At 36.3% G+C, this 17,436-nt stretch overlaps 3 protein-coding genes across 3 annotated transcripts; 2 read left to right on the forward strand and 1 right to left on the reverse strand.

Annotated features, from left to right (window-relative positions):
* The first annotated feature begins 1,638 nt into the window (after positions 1 to 1,638).
* On the forward strand, positions 1,639 to 2,501 carry LOC127795777 (mavicyanin-like). The gene is made up of 2 exons (XM_052327668.1): positions 1,639 to 1,933; positions 2,073 to 2,501. The coding sequence occupies exons 1-2, from the start codon at positions 1,735 to 1,737 to the stop codon at positions 2,390 to 2,392; spliced, it is 519 nt and encodes a 172-aa protein (XP_052183628.1). The 5' UTR covers positions 1,639 to 1,734; the 3' UTR covers positions 2,393 to 2,501.
* Positions 2,502 to 2,855: 354 nt separating this feature from the next.
* Positions 2,856 to 9,458, reverse strand: LOC127794227 (DEAD-box ATP-dependent RNA helicase 51-like). The gene is made up of 12 exons (XM_052325172.1): positions 8,838 to 9,458; positions 7,582 to 7,767; positions 7,258 to 7,443; positions 6,300 to 6,383; positions 5,925 to 5,966; positions 5,608 to 5,679; positions 5,216 to 5,515; positions 4,895 to 4,933; positions 4,651 to 4,755; positions 4,042 to 4,110; positions 3,816 to 3,941; positions 2,856 to 3,344 (listed from the first exon to the last, which is right to left on the reverse strand). The coding sequence occupies exons 1-12, from the start codon at positions 9,456 to 9,458 to the stop codon at positions 3,183 to 3,185; spliced, it is 1,992 nt and encodes a 663-aa protein (XP_052181132.1). The 3' UTR covers positions 2,856 to 3,182.
* A 1,963-nt stretch (positions 9,459 to 11,421) lies between these two features.
* Positions 11,422 to 16,580, forward strand: LOC127794019 (kinesin-like protein KIN-8A). The gene is made up of 7 exons (XM_052324878.1): positions 11,422 to 12,567; positions 13,702 to 13,975; positions 14,156 to 14,206; positions 14,302 to 14,394; positions 14,488 to 14,853; positions 15,133 to 15,804; positions 16,157 to 16,580. Exons 1-7 carry the CDS (start codon positions 11,834 to 11,836, stop codon positions 16,181 to 16,183), a joined length of 2,217 nt encoding a protein of 738 aa, XP_052180838.1. The 5' UTR covers positions 11,422 to 11,833; the 3' UTR covers positions 16,184 to 16,580.
* The last annotated feature ends 856 nt before the right edge of the window (positions 16,581 to 17,436 follow it).

The raw sequence follows: 17,436 nt of genomic DNA on the forward strand, positions 1-17,436 counted from the left end.
ATAAGTTTACAAGTTTTAAAAGTTTTAAGTAATTGAGTTTTATTGATTTCAAACTCGATTCATTTATAAATTGAGATTCAAGTTAAGCTCAAGTTTGGCTCTTTTATCTTAACAAATAAACTCAAACAAAATTTTATCGAGTTGAATATTAAGTCTCTCATGAATAGCTTGACTTATAGTCATCCGAATAGCTATAGAATTTTAGTGTTAGATTGATCATCGTTGATTTGGAATACAACTGTAAGATCCTTCCGCTTTGCCAAATCAAGAACTCATTGTCTCTGTCGAGTAAAAATTTGAATCCAACTGAAGGCCTGAGTCCAAGAGTAGGCTTATTGAACATTTATGTTGAAATAAATTAATGCATTGTTCGATGAAATGTAATACCTTATAGATTATGCACAGTAAATTAAAGTTATTAATGGTTTTAAAATAATTGTTAATTTAAAACTAAATTAAAGTTAAAATACATATTTGATTAATAATGTAATAAACAAGTTTTAGTATCAACAAAAAGGAATATAATAATAATAATAAGAGGAGTTTTAATTTTAAGAGACCGGGTTGGGTGAAATGCATATTTTTATCTCTGAATTTTTATATTTTTTTCTTTTGAAAATTTAAATTTATTGTTGTTCTAAATGTGCCCCTAAATCATGTGAAATCACTCTATTTAAACATCTAATTAACGTGACAACTATCACATAAGTAACACGTGTTTACTATGAGAGTAGCATGTTTCATAGCATTCTTTTTCATTGTTGCCTCTTTATTTTTTCTCGCATCCATTTGTAATTTAAAAGAATTCACTTTGAATGAGAACTTTGAATCTTTCTCACTCTATATCTCAAAATATATCTAATTTAAAAAAATTCACTTTGAATGAGAACTTTGAATCTTTCTCACTCTATATCTCAAAATACATCTTGAAAAGTAAAAAATGGATAATACTTCAATAAAGTTCCACCTGATTAATTGTCATTGTGGGCAAACGACATTGTTATAGACACTCACATCCTCGTGTTCATTTCACCAAGTTCAATTTTTCATCAGGCTTGATCAACACTGTTTTGAAAACTTCAAAGACATTAAAACTTAAAAATATGCAATTTTTTAGATGAAAATCTTTTAAAAAAATTACATGCAATACCAAGTCAGTAAAGTTTTCTCACTTATTTACCATGGTCAATGTGTTTGTGTTGAAGATGCGAATCACTTATTGGCCAAGTGTTTAAATGGAGTGATTTTTCGTTGCTTAATGACACATTTAAGATAATGAATAGGTTTAACATTTTACAAGAAAAATATGTAAAAGTTCAAAAATAAAAATATGCGTTTAACCAATGATATTAATTATACAAATTTTAAACATGTAATCATTTATTTAAAGGTGGTCTTGTTTGTTTAATTGTCATGTATTTCTTTGATTCCTTAACGTATTCTAGTATGTTAAAAGAAACTTGTATAATAAGGCATGAATGCATATACATATATATATATATAATAATAAAATTCTACTATTATACTGCAAGTTTCAAAACAGTTTTTACCAAGTCAAGGATAGGCTTCCACTTTTGTTGCTGCATGATCTCTCTCTCTCTCTCTCTCTCTCTCTCTCTCTCTCTCGGAGTAACTAACTTAAAAGAGTCCACATTTATCAACACAAAGCCATCAAGCAAGCAAAGCAAGAAGTCTCCATTTCTCTCAATCTCTCTCCGTCCACAAGGACCGTCAATGGCCTCCATCTTCATGGGTTCTTGCAGAGTTCTGCTCTTCTCGGCTTTCTTCATGTCTGTTTTCCTCTACCCAACTGTAACCTCATTCGAGTTTGAAGTTGGAGACGACGAAGGATGGGTTGTTCCTCCCGCAAAGGATCAACAATTCTACAACGAATGGGCTTCACGGAACAGATTTCAAGTCAACCAGACACTCCGTAAGTACAATTTTCGACTCATATATATATGTACTCTTGAAAATCCATTTTTGTTGTGATGACTCGGTCCCAGTTTCCGGCTACGCCTGTACTCGAAGAACTCAGAACTCACTTTCTTTTTCCGGCAATCTTGGTGCAGGATTCAAGTACAAGAAGGACTCGGTGATGGAGGTGAGCGACGAAGAGTACGACAACTGCAAATCCAGTGAGCCAATCTTCTTCTCCAACAACGGCGACACGGAGTTCAAGTTGGAGAGGCCGGGGCTGTTCTACTTCATCAGCGGGGTCGCGGGCCACTGCGAGCGGGGCCTGAAGATGATCGTCAAAGTTCTGGAGCCGGAGAACCCGCCACCGCCGTCCCCACCATCCGACGATGCCTCAGCTTCTGCAACCATGTCTTCTCCGACTGCAGTGGTGGCGGTGTTCTTGGTGTCATTCTTTCAGGCTCTCTTGATGTAGCTTTCTTAGTGCATTAATGGCCGTTTCCGGAGTAGCTGTTAACTGGTTTAGTGCATCAGGGCATTGTTATTTTTACATGGATGCTATGAATTAGAATGTGGCCACATTCCGATTGATCATTAATGTTTATTTTGAATCATTTACTTTGGAAAGTCTATCGCTTTGTGTTGCATCCACATTCCCAATTCAAAGACTAATCGTCAGCCCAAAATGAAAAGTGGGCTTATCATAGACTATAGTGAGCTAAGAGCAGCTACTACACGGGCTAACATGCCCATTAAGGCTGGGAAAAGTTCAGAAGGGCCCAATAAAATGAACATTGTCCCAAAGAGATTATTTGAATTCATGGTTGCAACCAATTAGCTTTAAAAGGAAACTAAAATTCAAGAGAATGAAATTTATAAAGTCAATGTAAATTAGAATTGAGTTTAAGTTCTAAATGGAGATTGACATAAGAGAGAAGTGATATTCGCCCCAACCTAATTGGAGTACAATATGAATTTTTAGCACAAAAAGGATAAATAATTGGTGACTTGTGTTCAAGTCTCTATAACTGTACAACAAATGAATAAATTAATACAGAAAGAACCAATGTTGGATCCGTAGTCATGACTTGTAAATACAGTATCAGTCCCTACCATACTGCAAAAATGGAGCATAATCATGCACTGGCACAACATTTGTTGAGAAGGACACTTTCTTTTAAGTGGGCAACTTCAACGAAGAACTGGGACACAACCTATGAACTTATGGTAGATCTTGGTTTTTTGTAGTACCTCACAAAGTGTCTTTAATCATCTTCACCTCCTAGTTTGCCAGAGGGGTCCTCGCTAAATCCATGACCATTGTTGCCTTCAACCTTGTGCGTTTTCTTCTTGAACTTGGAAGCACTACTGTCTACGTTCCGATTTATCTTCGGGGAACTGGCTAAGCAGAATGAAGCAGCAACATCCTGTCGAAAAGTCAGACTTCCATTTTTTATTTCTCCATGTTTTAATTAAGAAGATATCAGAGAAGAAGAGGTCATAGAGCCAAATGGGTAAGACACCATTTTCATTTCGGACATCTATAATTCATGAAATATTCACAAATTGCATGTAACTCAATAATTCTAGATCATCAACTATGCAATTTGCGCGACTAAATATTGTTTTTTTTTTTTGTTCATGAGTTCCGTGGGACTAATTCAGTAGTCAAAACATGGGCTGGTACTGCCCGGACATCCATTACACATTCTAGCTGAAATTATTCTTACCTATGTACAATATAAAGTATGTTGTTGCTGAAATTGGTTCTATCAAAGGGTTTCTAGAAAATTTCAATGATATGATTTTCTAAATGCTTAAAGAAATATGCCCCAATCACAAATTCAACTAACACTCTGCAAAAAGGAGAATAAATATAATTGTACGCCAAGAGATACCTGCAGGTCAAGGCAGTGAACATTGAAGACGTCCTTCATGGAATGCGAATTATAGGCCAATATGTATGACCTATATGCATCTTTAGCAGAGCTGTTTAAGTAATAATTGTTGGCAACCAACTTTTCCTACAATCCATAGAAACCATTTAAGTTCCCCAGACTGAGTCACTACTAAAAATAGTAAGTAAAGAATAAATTAAAACACCCAGAAACCAAAAAAGAATACCACGAGTGGTTTCACATCAGCAAACTTTTTTGCATCATATTCATATTCCTTGACTGGAACTTTCGCTTCCTAGGGGAAAAATACAAGAATTTAGGTGTCAGTGCAGCACAATCAAATGAAAGGTGCTTCATTTAACAAGATAACACTCTACAAAGCATAATTTAGGTTTGATACAAGTAAGGTGTGCTTTAGGCTTTTAAGGCTCCTGTTGATGCTGCAAAAATGGAATTATTAGAGCAAAGAGGAGAAAGGAAGAATCAAGTCTTTCTTTGCATATTTTTTGCACAAGCACAGATATGGTGTCAAAAATTTTCTAGAAAGCAGCTTGTGAGCAACAAAAGGAGTTGGCAAAAGGGAAATCGAAAGACAATAAATTTCTCCCTTCTCTTCATATTATATTTTCTACCTATTCATTGTATGGACCTATACCAAACAAAACAAAAAAAGAAAAAGAAAAAGCCTTGCATCTTGTTTGGCCTAGATGGGGGCTCTAAATTTTAAATTGCGGGATTTCATCTTCATCAAAAACCAATTACAGAACTTTTTCAGGGTAATTAGTCTGCTAATTACTTATTCTCTTATAAATTGTAGATAAAAAATATATCAGACCTTAAGATACTGCAAAAACTGCTTTTCTTCTGGAATCAAGAAAAGCAAGGCATTTCCCTTTGAACCTTCCCCACGGGCTGTACGGCCAACTCTGTGAATATATTCCTGAAAGCAGTTATTCAAATTAACACCCCACATTAAGAGATGACAGAATGGGGAGGACATTGACAAACATTGAGCACAAGAAGTTAATGTTTTTTTTTTTTTTTTTTTTTTTTTTGGGGGGGGGGGGGAGAGTAAGCACCTTGGGATCATCTGGGGGATCATACTGCACAATCCAATCCTACAAACACAGAAGAAAATTAATCAGCATGAACTAAAATGGACGACAATACAATAACAAATAACTGGTCTTTTCCTGCGATCATTATAGAAGATTTTGCCACCTTTTCTCACATGTCATTGCAGTAAATTAGATGCTAGTAATAGACATGCTTATAGTTTAAACACAAGTTATCAAAAGAATAACAAGTGGCAAAGAGACATACCACTGCAGGAATATCAAGACCACGTGCAGCAACGTACACAAGTTATCAAAAGAATAACAAGTGGCAAAGAGACATACCACTGCAGGAATATCAAGACCACGTGCAGCAACGTCAGTACATAACAAGATGCCCTTCTCTGCTTTGCAGAAGTTAAAAAATGTGGTTGTACGCTTTTGTTGTTTTTGCTTTCCATGGATATCAAAGCAACTGATAGAAATATATCTGAGAAGCTCAGCGTGAAATTTGACAGAGTTACACGAAGAGAAGAAAACCATCACTTTCTTTGAGAGATTCCTCTTCAAGAAGGAATATAGAAGAATAAATCTCTTGGCACTGGGCACAATACAAAATCCTTGCTGCAGCCCTTCATTATTGGCCTACAATACCAAACATCTTGTCAAGCTTCATAAATGGGGACTAAAGAAGCTAACTAAGAAAAATTAAACAGATTCCAAGCATCTTTGTTTACCTTATTCTGACCATCATCAACATCAATATATACAGGGGTTGTCTGAAATGATAAACGAGCAAGATCCTCAACCTGAAATTTGGAGATATCTATTTAAATTCTCCAAATCATATAATCTAGGATTTCGATGTGCCCAAGTTAAAATATTCAAGTTAAAAAAATTGCTCTGATGACTACATTAGGAAAATCTTGTAACAAGTTTCAGAAAAAGAAAAAGGAGAAGTTCAAGATGTTGGAAAAAATGTTTATCATTCAAAACATAATGCTAAATCTAAGTTAAGAAAAGAGTAATAGAAATGTAGCTTATGTAGAGAGACCTTTTTAGTCAGAGTAGCCGAGAAAAGAGCTGTTTGCCTATTCTGCACAACAGGTAACATTTGAATTAGTTACAATACAATGCAAAACAGTAGGTCTTAAAATTCCAAAAAGTTATAGGGAGAAACTTAAATTGAGTATATATACTGGAGAGACAAAAAAATGAAAAATAAATCTAATAAATTAGAAAATCAACTAATTGCACATTCTGGACATAATAGATTCCAGTATATCACTAACATTTTGGGCTGATAGCAGCAAAAGAAATTAACAAGGGAAAACAAATTTACATCATTTAATCCCTTGATTCAGAATGGTTTTCTAACATTCTTTACCTGCTTACAATCAACAGCAGGAATGACCAAAAAATGTTTTACCTTTGGCAGAATGTTAATGATTTGCTTCATTTCTTCTTCAAAGTTTGCTTCCAAAATCCTGTCAGCTTCATCAATCACAAGGCACTGCAAGTCCAAGATATTGTAGAAGAAAGTTATTACATACCTTAGAAAAAGCACTGAGCAGCTTGTTTTGGTCTCAACAATATTTTCTTTTATAATTTACATATAAAATAAAAAGGAAATATTTGAAAAGAGTTGAACTCAAAACAAAGAATAAGAGAGACAAACCTATCAGTCAACAAGCAAGTAGAACTTGCCCCATATCAGCAAGAAAGAAGAAATACAAAACCATAATCCACCTTAAAGTACCAAAATCTGAAAAATAAAGATACTGCTAAAGAAAATAACAGAATGTTCTAAGCCCAAAATATCTCCATCATCCCTCTAGAGCCAAATACACCACATTCCGCAATTATGCACATGGATCTCTGCCTGCACCATATCAAACCTTGGCTTCTTGAATACAAAAAAATCACCAATGAGGCCAAAACTGTACGGATCAATAGGAAATACCATACTCCAAATCTCAGAAGCCACCTAACCTTACTTCAGATCCCTCTAATATGTTAAATCATTTTTTTTCTTGCATCACAACAAAATTGAGATCTTATTTTCCCTATTTTGCAACAGAATTTAATTCCTATTGATTTTAATAAATGAAAACTGAAAAATTAAATAAATAACGACAAGAGAATGCACAATTTGAGAATCGTGAATTGCCAAGATATAAAAACACCAAGCTCGAGGAAAATTTTTATTAGACAACTAACATTTGGTCAAGCCTTAATGGGACAACAAGACAATTAACTACATAAGAGTAATTTATAATCAAGTCAATCAATTGAATATGTTCCATATAAATAGAAAATAATGTTGTACTACGTAACCTGATGGGTAATCATATGGACATGTCTTTTTGTATGCACAAACATAATACCTTCAGATTTTTATATATGAAGCCCTTGGTGTTCTGTAGGTGGTCAAGAAGTCGTCCAGGGGTTGCTACCAACAGATTTACTCCTTTTACAATACGCTCTGCTTCTCCCCTTCGAGCAGCACCACCAATAACCAAGCCAAGAGTTTGGGAATGATGCATGAGAAGGTTCTTTGCCACTGCATGTGTCTGCATGCGTCAAAACAAAGATTAGTCCACCATATTATTTCAAGAATGAGATCGCAGACTAATTTCAGTGTTCCACAACAGATAAAGAAATTTAAAAAAAAAAAAAATCAGAGGAAAAATGGAGAAGGGGATATTAACCTGGATGGCTAGCTCCCTGGTTGGGCAAATGACAATTGCCCCAGTCCCATTGCGGGAAGCATAATGGATATGATACAATAACTCCACAGCAGGTATAAGGAAAGCAAGGGTCTTTCCAGATCCTGTCCGTGCAGCCCCAAGAACATCCTTCCCAAGAAGAAGTGGTAGAATAGCTTTGGCTTGGATCTGCAGTTACTACTAGAAATTAAGAGCAGTCTACTTAGAGATATCCACAATAAAGTGTAGATCAAGCAATCGGCATAGAGAAATAAAATGTTCAAAGAGATAGACAACCCATTATCAGGGACAAATTATGTTACTAATCCACACATCCACATTTACATAAAGGAAGACTGCAATTCACAAGGCTAATAAGCTTCAAGAAGGTCCTTTCTGTCCATTCAGAAAGGTAAGTGATGACAGCTTGCCCTTCCCTTTCTCATTCCTTCAAGAAAGGTAGTACTAGGTGAGCTATCTTCTCTGTCTGTCTCATCAATGTTCCTCAGTCAACTTTATGAGCTAAGTTGGATGGTACTCTTCAAGAATAAATAAGAAAACAGAACTTGGTCTCTGGGGTCAACAGCCTTTGGCTCATTTCAATTTAGGATACTAAAACTGACTTCTCATCCAGTAAGGTGGTCCACAAACACTTGAAAAAGCTATCAGGCTACATGGATTCCTTGGACGCCCCTTCTTACGCAATCAAAAGGCAAAAATTCTGCCTTCACCAAATATCACACTTTTGAAACGAGCAAAGCTTGGAGAGGACAGCAGGACAAGAAGTAAGGAAATATAACGGAAGTCAAGCTAGTAGAAATGCTAGAAAATTCAGTATTCCTTATTCCATGTCTAAGATTTCTTTCTCTTGACTTTTCTCTTTATTTTTTTATTTTTCCTTTTGTCAGTGACACTAGGTAAATAATGGTAATGCCACTAGGAACGGGGGATGAAAACTGAGAACTATGAGAGAAGGTATAATGGATAAGTAGCTATGTATTTTTCAAATAGAAGGTTTTCAGTTCTCTTCTATCATCCTGTTCAAATAATTAGGCAATTGGAATAGATAATGATTAATTTGTCTTCCCATTCATCAAAAAGAAGTATCCTTACTGTCATGTTTTTACTAACGAGGACTTGAATAGAAGCCCCAAACTTCTCTATTTTAGGCCAACACATAAAGACAAAAAGAAGGAAAGAGAAATACAGTTCAAGGAAAACTAACAGGAAGGAGGCAACAAATTCAAGGCGCTTGATACCTGAGTCAAGTAGTGGAACCTCATCTCTTTGATACCATTAAGAGTTCGTTCCGATATCGGCAATGACTCGAACTTCTCTGCAGTCATAATCCCAGAGCCATTATTCCCTTTCACCTCTTGCTCTTCTTCACCATCCTTCTCATCCAATTCCTCGGTCTTCGACTGTCTCTTCCTTTTCCTCAGCTTCTTCTTGAGCTCTTCGCCTTCCCTCTCTCTTCCTCCGTCACTCTCAACCGATTTCATCCCTCTCTTCGCGACTGAAACTCCGTCTTCGCCGTTTCGCGCGGAGGACTCCGCTTGCTCCGACATCTTTATCAGCTTCATCATCATCATCTTCTTCTTCTTCTTCTTTTCAATCCTTTGCCTGTGTTTCATCTCTTTCACTTCGTCAACCATGCTGCTAGGGTTTTTCTCTTCGATTTCTGCCATGTCCGCCACCAGTCTGTGCCCTGATTTGCCGGCGGCTTCCAGCAAAGGGAGCTTAGCAGAGAACCAGACGGCACATTTATCAATCGGGCCGTCCCATTTCCTAAATGGGCCGGGCCCTATCCATGCAGTTCTGGCCTGGCCTGTGGGCCATTTCGGGCAAGCCTGGCCTTCCTGCATTTTATCTTCTAACATTACTTACCATTTTTGTAATTAATAATGGGTGCATGGTTGAATCCCATTTTAATATAAAAAGCTAAGTTTGATTAAAATATAAAAATTGTGAATTTTAAAAATAAAAAATAAAAAAAAAATCTTTTACCTGTAGGAATTAGACGTAACATGCATGACACTTTATATCTAATGGGTAAAATAACACCAATTATCTAATAATCTCTTTCTTATTTGCCTTTAGAGATTTCAAACCTTAATAAGATTTTTCCTACAATTTAAGAATAAAAATAAAAATTTAAAAAGTTTAGGTTGCGTTCTCTTTGTTTTTCAATTTTCAATTTTGAGTTTTGAATTCATTTTCAGTTTTCTATTTTGATAGTCTGTTTTTAAAAAATTGAAAACGCGTTCTCTTTGTCATTTTGAAAAACTATTTTTCAAAACAGAAAATTAAGAAACGCGTTTTCTTTGAAATTTTGAAAATATTTTTTTAATAATATTTTATTCAATAAATTTGATTATTAAGTAAATTATAAATATTTAATATTAATATATTATTAAAAATATATATACATTTTAAAGTTAATGAATTTTGTAATATTTTTTTCCATTACAATAATAAAATATGAATAAATAAATAAATAAAATATATTTTAAGTTTAGAATTTGTTTTGGATGAAAACACTCAAAACAACTTTTTGTTATTTTGAGTTTTCTTTACAAATTTTTTTTTGTTTTCAAAAATACATTTTTAAAAACAGCAAAGAGAACGCGTTTTCATTATTTTATAAAACTGAAAATTAAAAATGACTTGAAAACAGTAAATAGAACGCAACCTTAAGATTTTTCTTTGACTAAATTTATATTTTTATCTCTATACTTTCACTTCTTTTTTTTTTCTTTTTTTTTGTATAGTCACTATAATTTTTCATTGTTCAATTATATGTCTTGACCTATATTTTCAAGTAAGTTTAACCTATACTTTGACTTTTTTATATGATAATTTAAATTTTTTATTATTTTAATTATACCTCTTGATTTATATTTTTTAATCAATTTAACTCATTTACTTTGACATTAATGAAGTGTAATGTATATTTTATCATCTTATTTTATATTTTTTTTATACATAAAAATATAAGAATTAAATTGACTTGAAAATATAAATTTTTTAGTATAATTTAAATAATAAAAAATTCGAGTTACACACTAATTAAATTAATTAAAAAAATAGATTAATAGTATAATTAAAATAATAAAATGTTTAGTTAACATATAAAAAAAATGATTTTTGAGGATGAAAAGTGAAAGCTAATTTTTATACTATTATGAAGCTAGAGATATTTAATGTAGGTCGTTAATTCAAAGCATCGTATCTTTTATCCCACGACTTAACATAATTATATCTTTATTGTTTTGTAATGATGATATAGTACATCAAACCCTCCAAAATTACACTAGTCTCAATTTGATAAAAGAAATTATTAAAAGCTATATATAATTTTAGCACACCATGTGAAGGTAAATATGATATTATGGACAATTTGACGTAATTTTAAATAATAAATAATGGATATCTATATAACCTGATATATGTGTATTTTTATTAGAAAGTGTTTCAAAATTTAGTATAATTTTAATAAAATAATAATAAAAGTCACGGTTGATGACAATATCTTCAGTTATATGGCATCTTGTTATTGAAGAAAATTAAGGAGATCATGTGTTATTATTTTATTTATTTTATAAATTTTTAATAAAAATATGATACATGAGTCATATTTTTTAATATTATTTATTTTAAAAAATAAAACATATTTATAAGAAATTAAGGGTGGGCCGGGTGGCTAGGGAAAGTTTGAGGGGGCCCGGCCCCCAGGCTGATGATGACTGACCGTTTGGGATCCGATACATTTTGACCGTTACAATTGACATTCAAAAAATTCAGAGGCCAACCGCTTCCACCACTCCAGGATTTACTGTCAGCAGTTCACGTTTGGAGGAATATTGGGACTTTCTATGCAGCTTACGCTTGTGCGCGGAGTGCAAAGAGCACGGGAAGGCGTGCGCGTATCAATACCTTTCAAATTCATTCCTTCCCCACTTTATTCCAACCGTCCATTTCGTTAAGATCAACGGACCAAATCCATCCCCAAGAAAAACCCCAGAATCACGCACGATCTTGATCTTTCCCTCTCTCCCTTCGTTTCCCATGCTCGTTCAAAAGATCTGTTGAGCTTCCTGTGCTGTGTCCATAATCCAATTCCATTAATTTTCCAGCAAGATTCTCGCATTTTCCAGGAAAATTGCAACTCAAAAACCCAGTCTTTCCAGCAAAAGGGTGTTGAAGAAATCCACTAGGGCATGCTTGGATAGTGAAGTTTCAAGCTTCCAGTAGAATGCCGGTGTCAACTAGGTCTCAGATCGGCTCCGGCCCGGAAGAGAATGAGCCGCCGAGAAATCCACCGAGAAATCCACACCATGGGTTGAAAGAGAAGATGAAGGCGCTGAATCTGTTCTACGAGCAGCAAAAACTCGCCTCCGCGGCTTTGAAAAACGCGGCTCTAAGGCCCGAAGAGCCCCGGTTTTCGACTCATCCGAGTGTTGAGCTGTTCAGCTCTGGCCGGAGAGAAGAGAAGAAGGAGCAGAAAGAACCCAAACAGTGCCTTCCAATGAAAGAGAACGCAATGCACAATACAACGGTCACCAGGACCTACGTGTTGCCGCAGCCGCCGGCGTTGGAGGACGGGAAAGAGAACGTTGCGGTGGTCGGCGGCGGCGACAGGATTGTCGGGTTTTCGTGCCCGAGAAAGGCGGCGGTTTCAACCACTGTGGCGAGGAAACTGTCTATGGGGGCCAAGAATGGGCAAGAAACGGAGGCTGTTCCGGAGAAAGAGAGCAGTGGGGTCGGAAGTAGGATTCTGGTATTCGTGAGGCTTAGGCCTATGAACAAGAAAGAGAAGGAAGCTGGATCCCGGTGCTGCGTCCGGATTGTCAACCGGAGAGACGTTTACCTGACGGAATTCTCCACCGAGACCGACTATCTACGGCTGAAGAGGCTCCGGGGACGCCACTTCACCTTTGATGCCTCCTTCCCTGACTCCACCTCCCAACAGGAGGTCTATTCTACAACGTGAGTTAAAAAAATTGATTTTTTTCCTCTGCAGTTTGCCTGGTTAAGCCGAGCCATAATAGTAAAAATAAGGTTACTCATTATGACCGGAAAGTCGTGAGTTCATGTTGTGAAAACAGTCTCTTTATAAAAAAATAAAAATAAAGGGAAAACTGCCTACAAATACGGCTCTCGCTTCTCGCAAAGCAAGAGTTACGCCCATTTTTTATGTTATGGTTATGCACATGCTGATTGATAAATCTTATTCAAATAGAAGAGTCTAAAATGGTTCCCTTTAATTTCATTATGATCAGAAAGCAATCCGTTTCTTTGTTAGTTTCTTCTCTAGTTATATATAACATGAGGAAGGATTTATCTACCTAAATTTGGCGCCAATGAAGAATCAGTTCTTGATTCCAAGTTGGGTGTCATTCATCAGTTTATGATTGGTTCTAGGATTTTGAAGGGGATGAGAAGAAAAGGGAAAATAATGGACAAGTGATTGGAATTCTCTTCCTTCAATTAATTCCGACTCCAAGCATTGTGTATGTGTTTTGGACCTATCAATAGCTCATAGTTCCATGAAACCCATTTCTTTGTTGTAGTTTGTTCCTTACTTTCATATTTCAGCAATGCCAGTGAGATCAATATCAAATTATCAACGACGATGATGACAACAATCACAAACCTTAATACCACTAACAAGATTAATATCAACATTCAGAAGTTCAGGCTTCAATACAAGCATGTTTTATGGTTCCTCTGATTCTACAAATTTGCAGTGTTCTCAATAGAGTTAATCAAGCTTGATTACCGGAGAAAGATGTGAGAGGATAGTGAGTGCTGGCTTTCCCTTAGAGGTAGAAAAAACATCTGTTGCTTTTGATATAAGAAACCGGAACCCAATTTTGTTTCAAGAGATTCAGGATTGACAAATTCAAATGCATTCAAAAATATGGGTGTTAAGTTATATGCTTGTATCTGCTAGCCTTGTTTCATGAGAACTAGTATTTGATTAGATATATATAATCCAGGTGATCTAATCTTCTCAAGTTTATTCTTCCCTATTTTGCTTTTCACCTGACAGTAATAAAGTTCATCATTTGATTTAAGAAGGAAGATTTCCTTACCACGTTATGTATAATGATTTGTCAGAACCGCGGAGCTGGTGGAAGCTGTTTTACAGGGAAGGAACGGGTCAGTTTTCTGCTATGGTGCCACAGGAGCCGGGAAAACGTACACCATGTTGGGTACTGTGGAGAATCCAGGGGTGATGGTTTTGGCAATCAAAGATCTTTTCAATAAAATTCGGCAGAGGAGCTTCGATGGGAACCATGTGGTTCATCTATCTTATCTCGAGGTCTATAATGAAACTGTTAGAGATTTGCTTTCTCCAGGAAGGCCCCTAGTCCTTAGAGAAGATAAACAGGTCCGATCCAATATTTTGCAATAGCAACTCTCATAATGGATCTACTTGTTAACATTGGTTCGGGGTGTGGATAAATTTTCTTTAAAGACATTGCATTTTGTTCATTGTTTCTACATCATCTGATTCCCTCATTCGTGTTTTCAAGTGACAACTGAAAGAAAAGTACTATATATGTTCCAGGGGATCGTGGCAGCAGGGCTTACTCAGTATCGTGCTTATTCCACAGACGAAGTAATTTTCCTGATCCCTTTCTCTGTGGGATTTAAGATTATAAGCTGCATCAGTGATGGAAAGGTTACTCACTGTTTTTGTTCAAATTGTGACAGGTTATGGCATTGCTTCAACAAGGTAACCAAAATCGAACCACCGAACCTACTCGTGTGAATGAAACTTCATCACGTTCCCATGCTATTCTGCAGGTACTTGGAAAGAAAAATTTAGCTTCTTAATGGTCCAGCTGCTGTATATTTGAAAAAAGAAAATTAATGCTTTTGTAATGATGTTACAAGCAGGTTACAGTTGAATATCGAGCTAAAGATGCCTGCAATAACGTTGTCAACCGAGTAGGGAAGCTGTCACTTATTGACCTTGCAGGTTCTGAGAGAGCTCTTGCTACTGATCAGAGAACACTTAGATCACTTGAGGGTGCCAACATAAATAGGTCACTCCTGGCACTAAGCAGCTGTATCAATGCCCTCGTCGAGGGCAAGAAACATATCCCATATCGCAATTCTAAGCTCACCCAACTTCTCAAGGACTCTCTAGGGGGAGCTTGTAACACTGTAATGATAGCCAACATCAGCCCAAGTAATCTCTCATTTGGTGAAACCCAAAACACCCTTCATTGGGCTGATCGAGCCAAAGAAATTCGGACAAAGGTTCATCCACTAAGCTTCTCATTCTTTTGCCTTCAGTATTTTGCGGCGTTGTTATTGCAGTACAGTTTCTCAAATCCATCCTACAATCTAGAAGTGCTTTTGACATCATAATTTATCACATTGTCCAGCAATGCATGAAGTCCTGAAATTTAGTCTATGCCGTATAAAATTTCTTCTGTAATTTCTATCTTCATTTAGTCCTCCTCTTATGGCTATTTCTGAAATTAGTTTATATGTTTTAGTGATATAAGTGCACTATCGTGTCTTACACAATCTCAGGCATCGGATGCAAATGAGGAAATATTAGAAGCACCTGAATCTGAAGCAGATCAGGCTAAGCTATTACTCGAATTGCAGAAAGAGAACCGCGAATTGAGAGCACAATTGGCACGCCAACAACAAAAGCTCTTAACTCTCCAGACACAATCCTTGGCGACAAACGCGTCACCAACTCCTTCTTCTGTCAGCTCTCTTTTATCTCCTCCCCCCTCTGTCCAACCAAACGAAAAGAGAAGGCTCAGATCCACTTTCTTGCCTGGAAGTTGCTTCACACCAGATTCAAAGAAGGGGGCAGATGAGACAGTTAAGGAGCTTCGGAGGACAGTGAAGGCTTTGGAGGCTGAAATTGGGAGAATGAGGAAGGATCATGCACTGCAGATAAAGCAGAAGGACGGCATGATCCATGAGCTTTCACGGAAGGGTGGGAAACAACCGGGAGGGGAGGGGACGAAGAGAGTTGTCACGAGGACAAGTTTAAGGCCAAAGCAGCAAAATGAGGGAGAGTTGAAGAGTCCATGCCATCGGTTTCTGTCTCCAGCACCAACGGCTAAGAAACGCAGTTTCTGGGACATAACTACAGCTAATAGTCCATCAGTTGTCACGTTGAATGGAAGAAAAACTAGAAGTCATGTCCATAATGATCCTACAGCAGCTCCCTCCATGCTTCTTCAGGTACACTGATATTTTTTCCCACTCCTTATCTTTCCAAAATCAACAGGCTTATGCTAAAAAGATTCATAAGTTCATCAATGAATTAATTCATTTGAAGCATCTTCTATGATATATTTTGGAACGGGTTGATTAGGACACACCCCCCCCCCCCCCCCCCCCCCCCCGAAATTCTTCTTTTCTCCTTGGAACTTTAGGACCTACCCCAGTAGAGCAGTGGGATAATGACTTAGTATGCTATTGTATTTAAGCATGTGCTTGAATTTTTTTCTTTCTGCAACTAATGCAGTTTACTAATCTATGTTTCCTGTTTGCGTTCATGTTTGGGCCACATATCATGAATTACATAATTCAGCCAGGTTTCGCTCGTCAGAAGCCCTGAACTTCGAAACGGGGAAGGGGGAAGGAGGATGAGCCAGTAGTGAAGAGATCAAGCCTGTAATGACCAAAAGAAGGCAAGAAAATGACGCCACTTTATAGGACTATGGTTTCTTGCTGCTTGAGCCGGTTTGACGCATAAGACAGATTACTGCTTGGCTTGTGGTTTTCATACTTTTTTATGTTGATTTCTTCATCTAAGCTCACCATTGTGTAACCAGACCTGCCTGACTTTCTAACAAATGCCTTGTTCATGGCTATTGGAGGGCACAATTTGTTCAAAATTATATTATCTCATTTGTTTCTTCTCTTAGCTCCAGAAACATTTAATATTTCAGGAAATGATTCATGTATCTGTATAGTTATTAGCAGCTCAAGTTCTTCGTGTTGATTTGTGTGATTCAAAATTGCTTAAATATTTTTTCATTTATATTTTGATTTATCAAATCTGATTGCATAATTTCTATATGAAATTGAGTTGCATTTAATTTTCATTTGATTTAAATTTAAATATGTATATATATTATGTTGATATATATGTTATGTGGCCTTTTGGTTGTGTGGGTTGATATTAGATTTGGGCCGAGCCCAAGTCCATATACATTTCTGTATTGCATCTGTTATTGGCCCAACCCATTCATCAGTCCATTTGGCACTACTATAAATGGCTTGTCTAATGCCTTAATCTCCACATATTGCATTTGCTCACATTTCTGAAACCCTAAATCGGCGTCTCTTTGAAGCGAGACACTTCCTGTGAATCCTTCTCTCTTGTTCGATCAATTGGTTGTCTTTATGGTAAGATCGTGTGGTAAATGAAAGGTATTGCTTTAATCTCTATGTTGTTTTAAGCGCCTGAGGTTTGAGAGATTGTGAGATCCTAAATCTTGATCGCGAGATCAGTTTTGAACAGATCTATACTTATTCTTGTTTTTAGATTCTGTTTTCAGTTGTTGTTTTTGTAATATTATTTTACTTCTGTTTGAGATTTTGTAATCGATGGTCTAGAGACAGAACTTCTGCCGTGAGTAGGATCTATTTTGATCTAAACACGTATCTCGCTGTATCGCTGGTTTTTGTGTGTGAGTAGTAGTTGTACTTTTCATTTTCTGTATTTCGTTTACTACGCTTGATCTATGTCTGGCCGAGAAGTAGGATGGTTATTAAACCTACACTTCATTTTTTCCATTGTAATCAAATCATCGACGTTTTCCTTTTTATCTTCCATCAGATTCTTCTTGTGACGAATTCACATAA

This window comes from Diospyros lotus, chromosome 2 (assembly GCF_014633365.1).
Source record: "Diospyros lotus cultivar Yz01 chromosome 2, ASM1463336v1, whole genome shotgun sequence".
Taxonomy (NCBI): domain Eukaryota; kingdom Viridiplantae; phylum Streptophyta; class Magnoliopsida; order Ericales; family Ebenaceae; genus Diospyros; species Diospyros lotus.

Bases quoted from the DNA above. Each gene is read 5' to 3' on its own strand.
- LOC127795777 (XM_052327668.1), top strand. From the start codon at position 1,735: ATGGCCTCCATCTTCATGGGTTCTTGCAGAGTTCTGCTCTTCTCGGCT. The intron at 1,934-2,072 runs GTAAGTACAATT...ATCTTGGTGCAG, and splicing joins TCAAGTCAACCAGACACTCC to GATTCAAGTACAAGAAGGAC.
- LOC127794227 (XM_052325172.1), bottom strand. From the start codon at position 9,458: ATGTTAGAAGATAAAATGCAGGAAGGCCAGGCTTGCCCGAAATGGCCC. The intron at 4,934-5,215 runs GTATGTCTCTTT...CTGTGTTTGTAG, and splicing joins GTCTTGATATTCCTGCAGTG to GATTGGATTGTGCAGTATGA. The intron at 4,756-4,894 runs GTGCTTACTCTC...AACTGCTTTCAG, and splicing joins ATCCCCCAGATGATCCCAAG to GAATATATTCACAGAGTTGG.
- LOC127794019 (XM_052324878.1), top strand. From the start codon at position 11,834: ATGCCGGTGTCAACTAGGTCTCAGATCGGCTCCGGCCCGGAAGAGAAT. The intron at 14,207-14,301 runs GTAATTTTCCTG...AAATTGTGACAG, and splicing joins GTGCTTATTCCACAGACGAA to GTTATGGCATTGCTTCAACA. The intron at 14,395-14,487 runs GTACTTGGAAAG...TGTTACAAGCAG, and splicing joins GTTCCCATGCTATTCTGCAG to GTTACAGTTGAATATCGAGC.